The following is a 20,014-nucleotide window of genomic DNA, read 5'->3' on the forward strand; positions in this document are numbered from 1 at the left end:
CATTTATTATTTATTGCTTATTGATATACAGTGTAGAGTAGGCTGTCTGGCCCTTCAAGCCATGGGACCCAGCAATCCCCAAATTTAACCCTATCCTAATCACTGGACAGTTTACAATGATCAATTCACCTGCTAACCAGCATGTCTTTGGACTGTGGGAGGAAACCGGAGCACCCGGAGGGAAACCACATGGTCACGGGGAGAAAGTACAAACTCCTTACAGGCAGCAGCAGGAATTGAACCCAGGTCACCTCTCCTGCTAACCACCATGCTACTGTGCCACCTCTCAGAATAATGTCATAGAGCTGGAGATTTAACCGTCAAGTTACTGAGAATACCCAGCAGGTCAGGCAGCTGGTGTACAGAGAGAAAACAAATTAGTATTAGATAATGATATTGGCTTATTGTTGTCATATGTACTATGATGCAGTGAAAGCTTTTTTTGCATGCCATCCACACAGGTAGTGCCATTTATAATTGCAGTGTAGCAGGCAAGGTGCAAGTAGGAGAAAGGAAGTGTGAGAGCGACCATTAGGAAATAGAGAGTTCAAGATTTCATCTTTTAGCTGATGGGAGCTCTGTTCAAGGGTCTCATAACTGTGATAAAAGCTGTTCTTGAGTCTGGTGGAATGCGTTCTGAAGCTTTTGTATTTTCTGCCCCATGGGAGAGGGCAGAAGAAAGAACAAGGGGGCTGCTTTTCCAAGTCAGAAGAGTAGTGAGGTGTTGCCTTTTGGGAAGTCAAAGCAAACGAGAATTTACACAGTGATCTGCAGGGCCCTGGGTCTGTTCTAAAACTGAGAAACTTAAGATGACAAGCACAAGTTTCCCTGAAGGTGATGCCACAGGTGAACAGGGTGGTGAAGAAGAGTTTGGGCACACTGACCTTCATCAGTCAGCTTGTTCTGTCAGTAGAATTTGAGAAGTCATATAGCAATTGTACAAGACATTTTTAAGGCCTCATTTGGAATATTGTGTTTAGTTCTAGTTGTCCGAATATAGGAAAGATTATATTAAGCTGGAAGGGGTGCAAAGGAGAATTACAAGGATGTTGCTGGGACTCATTGAAGTTGAGCTGGTTCAGACTTTATTCATTGGAGCAAAGGAATATGAAAGGTGATAATGTGGAGGTGTATAAAATCGTGTGGGGGATAGAGAGTGGGTAGAGATTAATTAAGAACCTGAATGGGGCACATCTTCACCCAGAAGATAGAATGAGCTGCCAGATGAAGTGATTGAGGCATGTACTTTAACAACTTGGACTAATTTGGATGATAATCTTGATCAGCATGGGCCAGTTGGACCATAGGGTATGCTTCTGTTGCTGTAGGACTCTACAGCTCACTCTGTAATCTCCAGAGTCTGAACCCAGAGACAATGAAGGAATGAAGGTACATTTTTTAAAATCTGGATCTTGTGTGACTTGGGAAGAAAGTTCAGGTATTGAAGTGTTCATGAGTTGCTGTCCCTGTTGTTTTGGATGGAGAGATCCTCAGTGGCCTTTCCTGCAGCATAGATTGCTGTAAATCTGCATCTCGTATATTGTTTATATTCACAGTTTAGGAGGAGTTGAGATAATTTGAGCTGTATTTTCGCAGTACTTAACAACATTTCTCAAGGCTAATGAACGTTTGAATGCTGGATTAACGCCCATCTACAAAGCAAAGGCAGGAAAGAGTGGGGACGGTCAGGGATGTACGACCTATGACATTTGAGAGGTAGGAGCAGCAATGGATTATGGGGCTCCTTAAGTTCACTCTGCCATTCAACAGGATTGTAGCTGATTTTTTTACCTCATGTTGACGATATCATGGACTGGCATGGAAACAGCAATACCCAAGAGCAGAAAAGTCTAGAAAAAGTGAATGAAGCAGCCACAGTTCCCTCTTAGCTACAGGGGTGCGTGGCTGCGCAGTAACTGATATGTTCCTGTGCACGTTGCCAAGACTGATGGGAAAAAGTTTACAGAAAATGAAAGATTTTATTTTCTGTACTGTATTTCATCATACACTTAAATTAATAAATAAAACTGAACATATTTGATATTTCTATTTTCATTCTAAATATTCATAGTATGCATATTACAAAAAAGAAGTTCCACAGTCTTCTGGCCGTGTAAAAAATTCCTGCTCAGAGCAATGGTTGGTTCATTCAGCTGTAAAAAAAAATTAGAGGGAACATTGTCATACAGCCCAGCCCATCACAGAAAAGGCCTTCTCCACTATTGAGTACACCTACAAGTAGCAGCGCCACAAGAAAGCAGCATCCATCATCAAGGACCCCCATCATCCAGACCATGCTCTCTTCTTACTACTATGATCAGGAGGTACAGGGGCCTTAGGTCCCACACCACCATGTACAGGAACGATTATTATCTGATAACCATCAGGCTCCTGAATCAGCATGGATAACTTCACTGACCTCAATGCTGAACTGTCTCTACAACCTATAGACTCACTTGTTCTCAGTATTATTTATTTTATTAGTTGCATGATTTGTCCTTTGCACATTGGTTGTTTGTTAGTTTTTGATTATGTATAGATTTTCATAAATTCTATTGTATTTCTTTATTTGTCCGTAAATGCTTGTATTTACATTAAGATAGTATACGTTGGAACTCTGGAGCTTCCGCTTTGTTGTCAGGTCCCCAGATAAGTTCAAACTTTTTAAGGAAAATAAACTTTTCTCCTCTATACTCAACAAACAAAAATCCTCAGTCTTGTAATTAAGACATTCATCATCCTTTAGAAGATGAAAGTTCTCCTCATCTTAGTTCTACATGGCTGATTTTGCCCTGGTTCTAGACTTCCATCCAGCAAAACCAGCTCTAAATTTACTGTCAAAATCTCTTAAACTTTTATATCTATTCAGAATAGCAGCTCCTGTTTCTGTAGCATGTAGACCCACCAGTGATCATGACTCCATGAGTTTTGACCCAAAGGGAATTTCACAGAGGCTTCCTACACCTCACAGTGGGCACCGTGCTTTTGTCTTTAGTTCAGCCAGATTCAATGTTACTAAGGTTCTTCTCAGTTGCCTCCCAGGATTAATCCTCAACAAACTTCTTACTGATGAAAATGATGCACTTGTGTCAATTCCCATAACAGACACCACACTACCTTTCATCCTTCTGATCTTCTTGGCTTATCAATTTAAATTTTCAATCCTTCCACATCAGCAATCTCGGCACATCTGATGTAATCAAAAATGATTTATTCCCCCAGTTCAGGTGCTATCTATATCTTCACCCTCCCAGTATTTATTCAGTGAAGAAAGAGCCTGTAATTGTCTAAGCATTCTCTGGAAAAGCCTCCCCTCTTCAGATTTCTCTCTTGAAAGCTCAACTTCTTGCCTCCTCTCAGGATTTGCTCTGTTATGCATAGAAATTTTGTTTTGCACAGCATGCCCCTGTAAAGCACTTTAGGACATTTTGCACATTAAGACAAATATGCAGTGCACATTTCTGTTGTTCGAAGCCTTTGGAATTACTCCTAAATATAGGGTGCTGAGTATGAAACAACTTAATTCCCTCCACGTCTGGGGTGGGACATGATTTCAGGGCTCTGTCAATCCAGAATTTAAAATGGGATTTGGAAAGAAAGTACTATGCCTGGGTGAGAGGGAAATCAGCAACTTTGACCACTTAAAGGCTCTAAGAAGAGAGTAATCAGCAACAGGCATTGAAGTCATGCATGTAGGAGCCATGTATATATTTTCTGTCTGTCTGTACTTAGTGTTGCACGTTTTATTATGGGTTACAGTCATTTGTCATGTGAGTTGCGGTGGTAGAATTAAATTAGCATAGTTGTGTATTCACCCTTTGTGCCGTTAGTTTCGTTAGAGAAAGAGTGAGCAGGGTTTAAATATTTTTTATTTACTGCTGACTTTGTTAATATCATTGATTCTGTTATCACTTATTTTGTAACATTGCTTGTTTTGTTTATTTTGCTTATATCGTTAATAAAGTTAATTTTGGTTGCTCGTTGTTGCTGGTTTCATAATAAAGAATCAAACATACTTTTTTTTTGAACAACACACACAAAAAAATCTCATATGTAGGACTGGGCTCCGTCAACCCAGAGGTTAAAGTGGGGCTTGGAATGAAAGTACTATGTCTGGGTGCAAGACATAGTACTTTTTTACTTTCTTTTTATCCAGTCCTGAGTCTTTTTATCCAGCCCAGAACGTCGATCGTTTACTCCTTTCCATAGATGCTGCCTGGCCTGCTGAGTTCCTCCAGCATTTTGTGTGTGTTGCTTGGATTTCCAGCACCTGCAGATTTTCTCTTGTTTATTCTTTTTTTGAATTGGAACTTAGTTATTTGGAAGTACTTCATACAGTGTCAATTCCCTTACTCAGTTTCTGAGCCATTTTGATTTGTTCTTTAACTGCTACAACGCAGATGTTGTGTTTTCTCAAAAGTTCAAAGGTTCATTTATTATCAAAATATGCACTCTGAAATTCTTCTTCTGCAGAAAGCCACAAAACTGAGAAAGAAAAGAATGGCAGCGTGATCATCAACCCCCAAATCCCCCTCCCCTGCACACAAAAAAAATGAGAAAGATCAGGCAAAAAATGCAGAAAATAAAAACCTGTAAGACAGAAATAAAGTCTACAGATCAAGTCCATATCCAAAATGCAGAAAACCCGGGTATCATTCTTTGGGCACAGTAACAGGCCTCTCCATCTGTAGCAACAGAGCGATCCCACCAGCAATCAAAAAGGCTGTCTCCTCTCTCCAGTGGTAGAGTGATTCCACCAGCAATCAAAAGGCCGTTTTCCCTCTCCGGTAGCAGAGCGATCCCACCAGCGATCAAAAGGCCGTTTCCCCTCTCCAGTAGCAGAGCGATCCCACCAGCGATCAAAAGGCCGTTTCCCCTCTCCGGTAGCAGAGCGATCCCACCAGCGATCAAAAGGCAGTGTCCCCTCTCTAGTGCAGAGCAACCCTCCAGCAATTAAAAGGGAGTCGCTCCACTCCGCTAACAGGGCGATCCCACCAGCGATCAAAAGGCAGTGTCCCATTTCCAGCAGCAGAGCGATCTCACTAGTGATCAAAAGTCAGGCGGTCGATCAGCTCTCACCTTCCGCATTTACCTCGATGTTTCCATCTCCCCCATCACTTTAAGCGGCAAACAATGGAAGCGAGCTTTAGCTGGAAAACTGAAGGTAGAACCAGATCAGAAATGAAATAAGTGATATTGCTGCAAGAGATTGTTTAGCTCTTGATGAAAATAATATTTATCATGGCTGCAATGAAGATTTGACAGCTTTCTGCAGAAGATGGCCACCAACTAAATGTATAATTATGGAGTAAAGAAATTGAAAGACTTCACTGTGTCACATTTCTCCGTAACATCTCAAGGCATTAATTATGCTGCAATGTAGTCATTGCTGTTATGCCTGCAAGAGCAGTTAGTTTGCCCACTGTCTCTTGGCATCTGCTCACCTGGTGCATATCCATGTGTGGCATTTAGTTTATGGCCAAGTTGACGAATATCTATTTCTTGGTGATCTATTGGCAGTTGAGACTTGGGCCTCAACAAGTCTTAAACTTCTGTTACATGCTCAGAGTTTAGGACGGGCCGGAGGTCAAATGATAGCCCAAAGGCATGCATCGTTCCTGCTCCAAGCCTGCTTTGCCCCGTGGTTCAGTGGATTGGCTTGCCTACCTCTTCGCAGTCAGGGGAAGTCCAAGTGCACAGGCAGCATGAGCCTCACATTTACTCAGTGGGCCAGGTCTTTCTGGTTGAGTGCCATATGCCTGATTACCTTTGCTCACAGATTTGCTTCAGCAGCTGAGCGCAGAAGTTGTAAGAACTAGAGGCTTCCTGTCAGCACACAAAGGGTGTAAACTGAAAGCACTCCACCTCATCACCGTCCTGGCATTCCGGTTTGCAGGGATGGGGCTGAAGCATGCTGCCCTACAACCCTACAACCATCAGGCTCTTGAACCAGTGAGGATAACTTCACCCACCACAACCTACTTTCAAGGACTCTGCAACTTATGTCGTCTGTATTATTTATTTCTTACTTACACAATTTGTCTTCTTGTGCACATTGGTTGTTTGTCCATTTTTGTTTATGTATGTTTTTCATAAATTCTATAGTATTTATTTATATGCCTGTAAATGCCTGCAAAAAAATGAATCTTGAGGTAGCTTATAGCCCTATATGATGTGTACTTCGATAGTAAATTTACTTTGACCTTGCTGAGTTGGGATTATTCGGATTCAGGTTAGAGTTGCGGCTGGAAAGAAGCGTGGAGAACACTGGCTCTTCTTTATCTGAGTATTGTTAACCAGTCCCTTTATCACATTCTGTTCCAGAGGTATTGCTGGGAACAAACTGGTTATAATTTGATAACCTTCCCATCATCTCTTTCTGTAAGTACTTCTCTCCACTGGCTATTCTGTTGGAAGAGTACTTAAAGGAAATATAACTGGAATAAAATGTGAAACCATATTTTGACTGTATTGTCTGTGAATAATAGTCTGTTAATTGTTCATCCGATCCTTATCACCTAGAAGATTGTGCTGCCACAGAAATGAACAAAGAGACATTGCAGCTCATAATAGACAATTAAAAAGCCATTTCCACTTTTCAGTATTAGTTCTTCATGCAGTATATCAAGCCAATCAGTGTGATAAAGGAAGCAAGTTGGTTGCTCCACTGTATGTGTTGCTGGATATATGCTCAAATGGCTGGTTTTCTCTTTGCTCTGTTTTGTCCAGGACTTTCTGAATTGAAACGAGATTCAAGTGAGACAGTGGAAGGCTGGACACATAATGCCTGAAGTATGGATGTGAAAGAACGTAGGCCCTACTGCTCCCTCACAAAGAACAGACGCGATAAAGAGAAGCGGTACACAAGTTCTGCAGTTGACAAGGACGACTGCCGGGTTCCTACACAGAAATCCTACAGCTCCAGTGAGACTCTTAAAGCTTATGATCACGACACCAGGCTCCTGTATGGAAACAGGGTCAAAGACTTGGTTCACAGGGAGGCTGATGAGTATACAAGACCAGGTAAGGAGAAGACTGTTAATAACTGTGTGCTTTGGTACTATAGTGGCTGTGGTACTGCCTTGGGAACCCAGAGATTATGCACTAGGTCCCAATGTGGCGATTTTGAACCTGTCTCTTGTGACACCCCTAATGGTGCTATTGCAAGTGCTGCATCCCACACTCCATAAAATTAAGATCTTTCAAAACTTGCTGCCTCCATTTTTAGCTTGATGTTGGATGTTGATCCTGTATTGGCTCCCTATTAAGAAATAAATCAGCCTAAAATGATCACAGCCACTTCAAGAACATTCGACTTGAGAAGAGGCTTTCCTGTCAGATAATCTGAACAAGTCTCACCAGATATGTACTGTACTTAGTGTGCTGTATTCATGTCATCACACAATATGGAAGTTGGTGCTTGAGCCCACCAAGCTGTGGTAACATAGCAGTTAGTGCAACGCTGTTACAGCCCGGGGCGTCGGAGTTCAGAGTTCAATTCTGAAGTTATCTGTAAGGAGTCTGTACGGCCTTCCCATGGAATGTGTGGGTTTTCTCCAGGTCCTTTCAAAGATCTGTTCAAAATTGCTCATTGCAAATTGGCCCATGATTAGGCTAGGGTTAAACTGGGGGTTGCTGGGCAGCACGACCCGAATGGCCAGAAGGGCCTATTCCGCATTGTATCTCTAAACAAATGAATGAATAAATAAGTAAGTTAATTAATCATTCAATCCTTTTGACAAATTTGACAAACCTTATTGAATTTTTTGAAGCAGTTACGAGGAATGTTGACGAGGGTAAGGCAGTGGATGTAGTCTATATGGACTTCAGCAAGGCCTTTGACAAAGTTCCACATGGAAGGTTAGTTAAGAAGGTTCAGTCGTTAGGTATTAATGCTGGAGTAATAAAATGGATTCAACAGTGGCTAGATGGGAGATGCCAGAGAGTAGTGGTGGATAATTGTTTATCGGGATGGAGGCCGGTGACTAGCGGGGTGCCTCAGGGATCTGTTTTGGGCCCAATGTTGTTTGTAATATACATAAATGATCTGGATGATGGGGTGGTAAATTGGATTAGTAAGTATGCTGATGATACTAAGGTAGGAGGTGTTGTGGATAATGAGGTGGGTTTTCAAAGCTTGCAGGGAGATTTATGCCGGTTAGAAGAATGGGCTGAACGTTGGCAGATGGAGTTTAATGCTGAGAAGTGTGAGGTTCTACATTTTGGCAGGAATAATCCAAATAGAACATACAGGGTAAATGGTAGGGCATTGAGGAATGCAGTGGAACAGAGAGATCTAGGAATAACAGTGCATAGTTCCCTGAAGGTGGAGTCTCATGTAGATAGGGTGGTGAAGAAGGCTTTTGGAACGCTGGCCTTTATAAATCAGAGCATTGAGTACAGAAGTTGGGATGTAATGTTAAAATTGTACAAGGCATTGGTAAGGCCAAATTTGGAATATTGTGTACAGTTCTGGTCACCGAATTATAGGAAAGATATCAATAAATTAGAGAGAGTGCAGAGACGATTTACTAGGATGTTACCAGGGTTTCAGCACTTAAGTTACAGAGAAAGGTTGAACAAGTTAGGTCTCTATTCATTGGAGCGTAGAAGGTTGAGGGGGGATTTGATCGAGGTATTTAAAATGTTGAGAGGGATAGATAGAGTTGACGTGAATAGGCTGTTTCCATTGAGAGTAGGGGAGATTCAAACGAGAGGACATGATTTGAGAGTTAGGGGGCAAAAGTTTAAGGGAAACACGAGGGGGTATTTCTTTACTCAGAGAGTGATAGCTGTGTGGAATGAGCTTCCTGTAGAAGTAGTAGAGGCCAGATCAGTTGTGTCATTTAAGGTAAAATTGGATAGGTATATGGATAGGAAAGGAGTGGAGGGTTATGGGCTGAGTGCGGGTAGGTGGGACTAGGTGAGATTAAGAGTTTGGCACGGACTAGGAGGGCCGGAATGGCCTGTTTCCGTGCTGTGATTGTTATATGTTATATGGTTAATCCGACGCTGACCATCAGGCATTCGTTTACATTAACCCTGCTCTAATCCCACTTTGTTCTCCACACATTCCCATCTGCTTAACGACCTACAAAAAATGGGAAGGCTCTTGGCCCAGTACGTCAACTGTTTATTATTTTCCGTAGATGCTGCCTGACCCTTTGAGTTCTTCCAGCTTTTGTGAATGCTGCTTTGCAATTTACAATGACCTTTTAACCGACTAACCCACATGCATTGAGTTATACAGCTTGGAGACCAGACCATAAGCCTGACTCATCTGCCTACGTATGGACAATATCCCTCTAGACCTTTCCTATCCTTGTGCCTGTCTAAGTGTCTGTGAAATGTTGTATTTGTACCTGCCTCTACAGATTCCTCTGGTAACTCACTCTATATACCTGCCACCCTCAATGTAAGAAGGTTACCTCTCCGATCACCTTTAAAGTTATGCCCTCTCATCTGAAACCTTTGCTCTTTAGTTTTCGACTCCCCTACCATTCAACTTCTCTCTGTCTCTCATGATGTTAAATACTTCTTTGTGGTCATCTCTTAGTCTCCCATGCTCCAGGAGAAAACAGACCCAGGCTGTGCAGCCTCTCCTCATAACTCAATCCCAGCAGTCCCAGAACATTCTTGCGGTCCTCTCTGCACCCTTTCCAGCTCAATGACTTCCTTCCTATTACTGAGCAACTACAATTGCACACGATATTGCAAACATAGTCTCTCCAGTGCTTTGTACAGGTTTTAACGTGACGCCCCGACTCCTAAAGGCAAGTGTGTTCCTGTGATGACCCAATTTCTGCGCAGGCAAACCGGCTCACAAATAGCCCGCGCGCGGGGAGAGACTTTGGTAATGCACCTCTGATGTCATTTCTGCCCGGAGAGGGCGGGAGCTAGGCGATTAAAAGCCAGCGCCACGAAGTTTGAATAAACCAGTCTCAAAGCAACTTACCGACTGCGTGTCGTTGTTTCTTGCTTCGTATGCAGTACATCGCTACATTCCCATGATTTTGGAAATTGGAGGAAACTGTGGGAAATCTGAGCAGTCAGAGGGAGGACGTGCACAGCATCAGAGTTCAAGATCGAACTGGGCTGTCTGGAGTTGTAAGGCAGTGGCCGTAGTTGTATAACCGTGCCATATAGTTTGGCTGACTCTTACTCACTAACAGGAACTGTTACATACATCATCCATCCAGTACTCTCTTCATTTCAACCAATTCCTTACCTAAATCCCAGCTTTTACTTGCTTTAACCTTTAAGAGTAGCCTTTCCCGCAGTGAATGGTGGTAGGTTAGTGTGGAAAAACATTAAGATGAAATCTTAGTGAAATGAAATGTCAGTTATTAATAAAATACCTTTCAGCATGAAGACAAGTGAATTCAAAGGCAATTGCCATGTCAGTGTTCCTAAAACCATAAAGTTTAAATCTCCTGAAACCAAAGGGTTTCACACAAATATCAACTGACAGTTTACTAATTCAGGTTTTGGAAGACTTCAGATCCAAAAATCATATAAAACACATCATGGAATCAATCAAGTTGCATTTTATTAAATAATAATGTCAAATTGCCCTTTTGTTCACTTTTGCAATCTTTACCAAGAACTTGTTATCTTTCATCAGGAGCAGTCATAGGGTGATCATGGAGAGATAATCGCACTCAATAGCCACTTTATTAGGTACACCTGTACAATTTCTCCTTAATGCAAATATCCAATCGGCCAATCATGTGACAGCAACTCAATGTAGAAAAGCATGCAGACATGGTCAAGAGGTTCACTTGTTGTTCAAACCAAACATCAGAAGGGGGAAAAATGTGATACAAATGACTTTGACTATGGAATGAATTTTGGTTTGAGTATTTCAAAAACTACTGATTTCCTAGGATTCTCATGCACAATATTGCCTAGAGTTTATAGAGAATGGTGTAAAAAACAAAAATCACCTTACATGTGCGACATTTCTGTGGGTGAAAATGCCTTGTTAATGAGAGAGGTCAGTACAATGAGTGGTATGTATGGAGCCTGGTTTGTCTGGGGTTAACATGGCCTGCTGGTACTGGGCCCTGTGCCTGCACAGACCCCTGAGTTAGTCTCTCTGTCTGTACTGGCTCCTGGATCAGCATGATCTGACTGTCCTGATTCCTGTGCCGGTATACTGGCCCCGGTGTTAAGAAAGCCTGCTCAAACTCTGACTGGGTTAGAGATGCATTAGTTACTTGAGATTGAAGGAAATACAGTATATCACAAGTCGCTGGAAGCTGGGAATGGGCACACAAGATGAATGGCCCAGCATCTGTGATTTTTTTCATGCCCTAAGGAACACCAGTGCGCAACAATGAGAAAGTGGTGGTTATAACCCAGTCCATAACAGGAATAGCCCTCCCCACCATTGAACACATCAAAAAGGAGGAGCACTGCCACAAGAAAGCAGCATCCTTCATCAAGCGCCCCCCCCCCCCCTGCCATTTAGGCTGTATTCTCTTCTTGCTACTACAGTCGGGAAGAAGGTACAGGAGCTTTAGATCCCCTACCAGCTAGTTCAGGACCAGTTAATACCTTATGACCATCAGTCTCCTAAGCCAGTGTAGATAACTTCACTCACCTCAACAATGAATTGACTCCACAACCCATGAATTCATTTTCAAGGACTCTGCAACTCAAGTTCCCTGTATTATTTATTTACTTATTTTTTTGTATTTACACATTGGCTGGTTGTCAGTCTTTGTGTGTGGTTTTTCATTGATTCTATTTATTTCTTCATTCTACTGATAAGGTCTGCAAGAAGACAAATCTCAGGGTAGTACTATCGACTTTACTTTGAATTTTGAACTTTGGACTCTCTCATCTCAATGACGCTGTGTTGTTAATGCTACAGCTTAGCTCAGGAAGCACATCTTCACTTTTGTTTAACAGTGGGTCATGATGATACCTCTCATCATTTTTATGTCCACTGTAATCAATGATATACGGTAATGTAGTGGTTAGCACAATGCTTTACAGTGCCAGCGACCTGGGTTCAATTCCCACGATTACCTGTTAGGAGCTTATATGTTCTACCTGTGTCCACCTGGGTTTCCTCCAGGTGCTCCAGTTTCCTCTCACAGTCCAAAGACATACCATTTGGTAGGTTAATTGGTCATTGACCAGCCTTCCTTCACCAATCAGTCCCAAAAGCCATTGGCATGGCACAGTAGAAATAAAACTAGAGGATAAGAATTTTAACAAAGATGAAGGTCTCACTCTAAAGAAGAACTGGAATTCGATTGTAAACAAGGTGGGACAGCAGAAACCTGATTGGTTGCAGACCAACCAATCAAGGGGGATGGAAGACAGGGGTATATATACCACTGGACTAAACATGCCTTGGCATCATCCCTGATGAAGATTATAGAGTTTGTCATTGAAACGTTGGTGAAAATCAATACCTGTACCCGGTTGGAAGCCTGAGACGAGTTTATTCAACGTACAAACTGCTTACAGACAGCAGCTGGGAATAGAACCGCTATCACTGATCGCTGGCATTGTAAAGCGTTGTGCTAACTGCTATGCTGCATGCCACATGAATTTCATTGAAGTTTGGCATATCAGTCAGAACTGTGTTTCTTGTCTGGTCCCCAGAGTATGTGCTTTCAAATCACAGCTTTGTAGTTTAAGTTGAATTTTGCTTTGAAAAGCTGGAATTGAAAGAAAAGTTGGCAACAATTTGTCCGGTAAACTACCAAACAGTTGTAAATTCCTAACAAATTCACTGATGACCTTTGAGGAAGGAAGTTGCATTCCTTCAATCCTTTTATGTTACTCCAATTCTACACCAATGTGATTGAATCTAAACTGATCTGTGAATTGGCCTCATAAGGCACTCGCTCATATCAAATCATTACAGGGCACATTAAGGCAGCAGCAAGGAATGCACAATAAATGCAGCCTTATTGGCAACACCTTCATATCCTGAGAGTGAAGAATGGGCGAGGCTTGATTTTTACCTGTGTTTCCCTGGCTATTCTTACATGCCTCGTACACCAGCCCAGAACTGATATCAGAGGCTATCTTGTAACAAGTGTACTGATCTTCTGGTATATGCACACACAGTTAGGCTTCAACCAGAAATATTGAGAGCTGTTCCCCACCCCCCCCCCCCCAACAAATTGAACAGTCAAGATTCATATTTATGTACCAAGTTCATTGATTTATCTTTATCAAGTTTACTTACTGTATACATTGAAACATACAGTAAAATGCGTCGCTTGTATTAATAACCAACACACGCGAAGGTGTGCTGGGGCTGCCTGCAAGTGTCGCCACATATTCTGGCCACAATGCTCAGTGGAACAACACAGAACAGAACAAAGCAGACCCCAAGCAGCAAAAACGCAACAGCAGAACATCCCTCCCACCCACATAATTCAGACCTCTCACATCAAGACAAGCCATCTTCGTTGGCCTCCAGCAGACTCTAATTTGGTCTTCCGACATGCAGACGTTGGGCCTGCTCAACCTGCTGAGTTCCATCTACAGATTATCCATTGCTCCAGATCCCAGCATCTTCACCCTTGTGCCTCCATGCGCACGCACAGTACCTGAAACAGGCAGAGTGATAGCTTCTTTACAAAAGAAAAACTTTTAAATAAACGGCGGAGATAGCCTACTGAGGGTGCAAAACACACGACACAAACCCTGCCATGCCCCTCACTCTTAAATAGGCTGCATGTTCTGGGAATGTGGTACTGCAGCCAAGGTAGAATGAATCAGTATCAAGTTTAATATCACTGGCATATGTCATGAAATTTGTTAACTTTCCAGCAGCAGTACAATGCAATACAAAAATACCTGGATTACAGTATATTATAGTGTATATATGTATATTAAATAATCATATAAAATGAGTAGTGCAAAAAACATAAATTTAAAAAAATAGTAGTGAAGTAGTGTTCATGGTTTCAATGTTTATTTAGAAATTGGATGGCAGAGGGGAAGAAGCTGATCCTGAATCGCTTCAGGCTTCTGTACCTCCTTCCTGACAGTAACAATGGAAAGAGGGCAGGTCGTGGGTGGTGAGAGACCCTGATGATAGAAACCGCTTTTCTGAGGCACTACTCCTTGAAGATGCCTTGGATACTGCGGAGGCCAGTACCCATGATGGAGCTGACTAATTTTACAGCTCTCTGCAGCTTGCTACAATCCTGAGCAGTACTCCTCCCACCCATGCCTGACAGTGATGCAGCTTGTCAAAATGCTCTCCACAGTACAAATATAGAAGTTTTCAAGTGTTTCAGTTGAGAAACCAAATCTCCTCGAACTCCCAATGATATATAGCTGCTGTCTTGACTTCTTTGTAGCTGCATTGATATGTCAGGACCAGGTTAATTCCTCAGAGGTATTAATACCCAGGAACTTGAAATTGCTCGCTCTCCCCACTTCTGATCCCTCTATGAGAATTGGTTTGTGTTCCCTTATCTTATCCTTTTGCAGGGCTAATTTAACATAATTATTCCAAGAATCTTGCTCAGACCAGGCCAGATCTACCTACTGTCCAATCTGGAAGAATAGTTGCTGCTCTGGAAGACCAGGATCTAGTGAGAACCTGTAGCTCTGGCTGTTATTAGCTTGTGTTGTCAGTGGGAGTGAAGGAGAATTTGGAGTCTCATACCGGTGGATGAGAGTGGGAGATGTGGGGAGTTTCCTACTCAAAGCAAGGTCTCAACGGACACAGAACAGTTTGATTCAGAGGAAAAACTGATGCGGTTTCACACTTAATGGGATACAAACCTGTTGAAATGTTACACCACCCCAAAGCTGGAGCCTGCACAGACTGAACAAGAAGTCTTGTTTCCTACAATGAGCAGGGGCTGCATTTTCTTACAAAGTCAATTATTTTTCTGTTAATTGTGTGGGACCAGATGGATTTCCTTGAAGTTATTTTGCACAGTGTCCCAGGAGATTTTGTGTCTGCAGTTGCCCCCCTTGCCAACCTTTGCCCAACCTCACAAAGCTGCAGGGCATGGTAAAACAGGCAGCTCGAACAAGAGGGAATGCTCAAAGCTGCCATTGATTTGACTGTTAGTTTTAAAGATTTTCCAATTCCCTTGTACAATGTGAGTAACCAAGCAGGCAATTTGTTCTTCTTGCTGTCAGCCCGTTAACCCTTTGAGGCCTAGAGGAATTCTATGGAATCAAAATTAAAGCAATGTTGCCTGTCGGCCTGGTCACAGGAGCCGGTGGATGGATTTTCTGTCTCATTCAGTTCTTGCAACTTGTGACACAGTGGAACCGTTTGGGCATGGATTTCTGGTAGAGGCTCACACTGTGTTTGACGCAGAAGCAGCAGCAGTATTATCATACCATCACTGATACCAGCTTTTTAATTCCACATTTATATAATTACCAGAATTTAAATTCACCAGCTGACAGCCTGGGATTTGAGCATGCCTCGGGCGTGTCCGTCCGGGAAACACCATGTCACTTCAGTGCAGAATCTAAGCTGATACTGCAGTCAAGCGAGTGCTTGAAATTTTTGACCATTGACCTCATCTAAAAGTAAAATATCCCAACAGGTCATTTCAATGAGCCTCCCTGGTATTGATCCCAAAACCAGTATTAAAAGTCACAAATTCTGACAAAAATATACAAATATGTATATGTCACCATATGCTATTTGCGATTCTTTTTGTTACAGGAAAATAAAGAAATACAATAGAACTTACGAAAACTTATACTTAACCAAGACTGACAAACATCCAACGTGCAAAGGAAGACAAATCTTGCAAATAGTAATAAAAAATAAATCTGAGAATGTGAGTTGTAGAGTCTTTGAAAGGATGTCTTCAGGTCGTGGAATCAGTTTGCTGTTGATGTGAGCTGACCTGATTCCATTATAGACACACTGTTTCAAGGTCTCTATAACTTAACAATATCATCAAAGCAAGTTACTGGCTCTGATTTATTTCTGTCTATGAGATCTTTCTATGCAGAAATTGGATTAAATACTTTCAACATGTGATTTGAGACGTTGTCCATGTTTCAGAGGGCTATTCAGCATGGCACATGCATGTGGCACCTTTTACAATATCAGGAGGTCCATTAAATACAGCCATCAAGTACAGTTAGAGCTGTGATGTTGGAAGTATTTTATTTAATTTCCACCTAGTTTTGTTCTCCCTTTGTTCAACTGGTTCAAACCCCAAACCCTCATCTGGTTCAATCTGCCTGTCATACCCCTCCCATCTGGTTCCTTGTAAAGCCTCAATCCCATCCAGCCTCCCAAATCTCAAATCCTTTCGTAGTGCTGTATATAAAATAGTTCAAAGTAAAATAAGTAAGTTCACTATCAAAGTACGTGTGCAACTGTGAGATTCATTTTCTTGTGGGCACACACAATAAATCTATAATATAATAGAATAATATCCATAATAGAAGCAATGAAAGACCACGCCAGCTTGGGCATTCAACCTGTGTGTAAAAGACAACAGACTGAGCAAATTTAGAAAGAAAGTAATAATAAAAATAATAAATAAATAAGCAATAAATATTGAGAACGTGTGCTGGAGAGTCCTTGAAAGAGAACCCATCGGTTGTGGGAACAGTTCAATGATGAGGCAAGTGAAGTTGAGTGAAATTATCCCCTTTGGTTCAGGTGCCTGATGATTGAGGGGTAACAACTGTTCCTGAAGTTGGTTGTGCCATCTTCTTCCCTTGCGGTCCTGATACAGCATTTTGACGCTAAATGTCAGCTTACACCTTTTGCACCCATGCAAATTGCCTGACCAGCAGAGTTGTATATTAATTCCAGATGGGTTGGTAGTTTACTGTACCATCCAGAAGGACAGCACTTCTGATAACCTACTGTACCCTTAGTGGTACCAACTCATCGGGTACAGTTTACTATTTATTTATTTAGCAATACACCGCTGAATAGGCCCTTTCGCCTCTTTGAACCGTGCCATCCCAGCAAACCTGACGCACCCGATTAACCCTAACGTAATCACAGGACAATTTACAGTTGCCAGTTAACCTACCCTATATGTCTTTGGATTGTGGGAGGAAACTGGAGGACCCAGGAAAACCTAGACATTCCACAGGGAGGACGTACAGCGACTCCTTACAGAACAGCACCGGAATTAAACTCCAAACTCCGGAACGCCCTGAGCTGAAAATAGATTCACGCTAACCACCATGGCACTCAGTTGTAAGACCGGGTTAGCAGCCCAGCTGCCTTGATGAATGATCTGGTGACAATAGTTTAAATCCCACCTTGCACACCACTGAAGATTAATTAGAGATGGACAAGGTCAACCCTGCCAGCAACGCCTAGATAATATGTGGTCAGATTTGGTGTTTTTCAGCAGCGGTTCAGTGTGATACATAAACAATTACTGTAAGTTAGAATAAGAAATGCAGAATCAAATAAACAGTACAAAAAGAGAGCAAAATAGAGAGATAGTGTTCATGATCTCATGGACCATTCAGAAATCTGATGGTGGAGGGGTCTCCTGAACCTCCTTTCTGATGGCAGTCGTGAGAAGAGAGTATCTCCTAGATGGTGAGGATCCTTCGATATGAATGCTCCCTTCTTGAAGCACCACCTTTTGAAGTTGTCTTTAATGGTGGGGATGCTAGTGGCCATGATGGAATTGGCTGAGTCGACAAGCCTCCTTCAATCCCATACATCGGAGCCTCCTTTCCAGACAGTGATGCAGCCAGTCAGAATGCTCTTAATCGTACATCTGTACATATTTACTAGAGTTTTTTGATGGATACACATGAGAAGCCTAATCAAGTGAGATTTCTCCATGACTGCATCCATATGTTGTGCCCAGGATAAATCCTCTGAGATCTTGATGCCCAGGAACTTGAAACTATTTACCCTTTCAACTGCTGACCCCTCGATGAGGATTGGGGTACGTTCTCCCAACTTCCTCTTCCTGAAGTCCACAATCAATTCTTTGGCCCTGCTGACAATGAGTGCATGGTTATTGACGTGACACCGCTCAACTAACTCACTCCCATATGCCTCCTCATCCACAGCAAAATTCTGCCAAAAACTGCTGTGTCATCGGCAAGTTTATAGATGGTGTTTGAGCTGTGCTCCACCACATTGTTGTGAGTGTAGAGAGAGAAGAGCAATGGGCTAAGCATGCATCTTTGAGGTGCACCTATGTTGACGGTCAGTGAGGAGGAGATGTCACTTCCAATTTGAACTGACTGTGGTCTCCTGATGAAGAAGTCAAGGATCCAGTTACAGGGGGAAGTACAAGGGCCTGGGTTTTGATGCTTGTTGATTAGTATTGAGAGGATGATAGTGTTGAACACCAATCTATAATCAATGAACAACAGCCTATCATAGGTATTGCTGTTGTCCTGGCTGAATGGCGAGCCAGTGAGCCAGTGATCTGTTATGGACCTGTTATTTGGTAGTGATAAAAATTGCAGTGGTTTCAGCCCTTTGTTCAGGCAGGAGTTATTCTACCCATGACCAACCTGTCAGAGCTCTTTGTCACAGTAGATGTGGATGCTGCTGGGAGACAGACATTGAGGCAGGTCGCTCTGCTCTCCCTGGGCACTGGTATGATTGATGCCCTTTTGAAGCAGTTGGGAAACTCTGACTGCAGCCGTGAGAGGTTGGTTGGCACAGATTTTCAGTGTCCTGCCACGTACACCATCAGGGCCTGGTGCCTTGCGAATGTTCACCCTCTTGAAAGATGTTCTGACATCACCTCTGTGACATATCACAGGGTCACCAGACGTTGCAGGGATTTGCACAAGTATATTTATTTTTCCTTTCAAAGTGTGCATAAAAGGCATTGAGCTCATCTAGCAGTGAAGCATCAAGCCATTTAAAATGTTAGGTTTCACCTTATAGAAATGAATGGAACGTAAATCCTGCTACATTTGATATGCATCCGATTGCATCTCTAACTTCACTTGGAATTGCTGTTTTGGTCTAATGATAGCTTTCCGTAAGTCGAACCTGAACCTCTTGCGGAGTCCTGCATCACCAGTCTTGAATGCCGCAGATCTAGCTCTGAACAGACTGTGAATGTCCTGGTTCATTCACAGTTTCTGCTTTGGGTATGTCCAGTATGTTATTGAAGGCGCACACATATCCACAGAGGTCTTGATAAAGCTAGTGACAACTGTGGAATATTCATCCAGATCTAAAGATGAATCTCTAAATAAATATGGTCTAGTCCACCAATTCAAAGCCATTCTTTCGATGCTACAACACCTCCCTTGGCCTTACCTCAGCAGCCTTCACCACTGGTGCTGGGGTTAGCAAATATGACCTTCCAAAAAAGGCGATAGTTACTGTTAATATTTAGATTGGGTGTTGTCATGAAGGATCAAGAGAATTTCCTTCTTTCAGTCCCGAAGTACCAAGACAATCAGCATTACCCAGGCGACTGGCCTGCATAAGACCAGGCAGAAGCATAATTTTTCCCAGGGACTTTCTATAGGGACTTCTTTTGACAGAAAATCAATTTCTATTGATGTGGGGATGTGTAGGTTTCAAAAGTTAAGATGCTTCATGAAGTTTAATTGCCGGATTAGTTGACCTTGGTCACAGGCTCAATAGGGGCTGGGGGAATGTTGTCCTGCATTAATGTTGATGTCTCTAAGACTAAAGAAAGGAGCAAAAGTCATGATTGTGATTCACAAGCATGGGACATTCCATAAGATCGCAAGATGCAGGAGTAGAATTACACCATTCAGCCATGAATCTGCTCTACTATTCAATCATGGCTATTTTTTTCAAATCTATTTTCCCACGTTTTCCCCATTACTCTTAACCCCTTTAACAATCAAAAACCTATCAAACCCTGCCTTAGATACCCTCAAGAAAGAGGAACAGAAGCCGGAAGGAACAGATTCTTCGCCTCTGCCATCCGATTAATGAATGGACATTGAATCCATGAATACTACTTCAGTATATTTTTAAATTCCTATTTAATTTAACACACACACACACACACACACACACTCACTCACTCACTCACTTACATACGTATTGTACTGC

The 20,014-nt window shown here is 42.3% G+C and overlaps 1 protein-coding gene across 13 annotated transcripts in view; it reads left to right on the forward strand.

Moving 5' to 3' along the window:
* LOC140728939 (teneurin-3) overlaps nt 1–20,014 on the forward strand; it is a 2,305,574-nt gene that overhangs the window by 1,741,293 nt on the left and 544,267 nt on the right. For all 13 annotated transcript variants that reach the window (XM_073048051.1, XM_073048055.1, XM_073048053.1 and 10 more), the window contains one exon: nt 6,730–7,023. In XM_073048051.1, coding sequence (XP_072904152.1) covers nt 6,795–7,023 — 229 coding nt within the window. In that variant the 5' untranslated portion in view covers nt 6,730–6,794. The remainder of the gene's footprint in view (nt 1–6,729; nt 7,024–20,014) is intronic.

This window comes from Hemitrygon akajei, chromosome 6 (assembly GCF_048418815.1).
Source record: "Hemitrygon akajei chromosome 6, sHemAka1.3, whole genome shotgun sequence".
Classification (NCBI taxonomy): Eukaryota; Metazoa; Chordata; class Chondrichthyes; order Myliobatiformes; family Dasyatidae; genus Hemitrygon; species Hemitrygon akajei.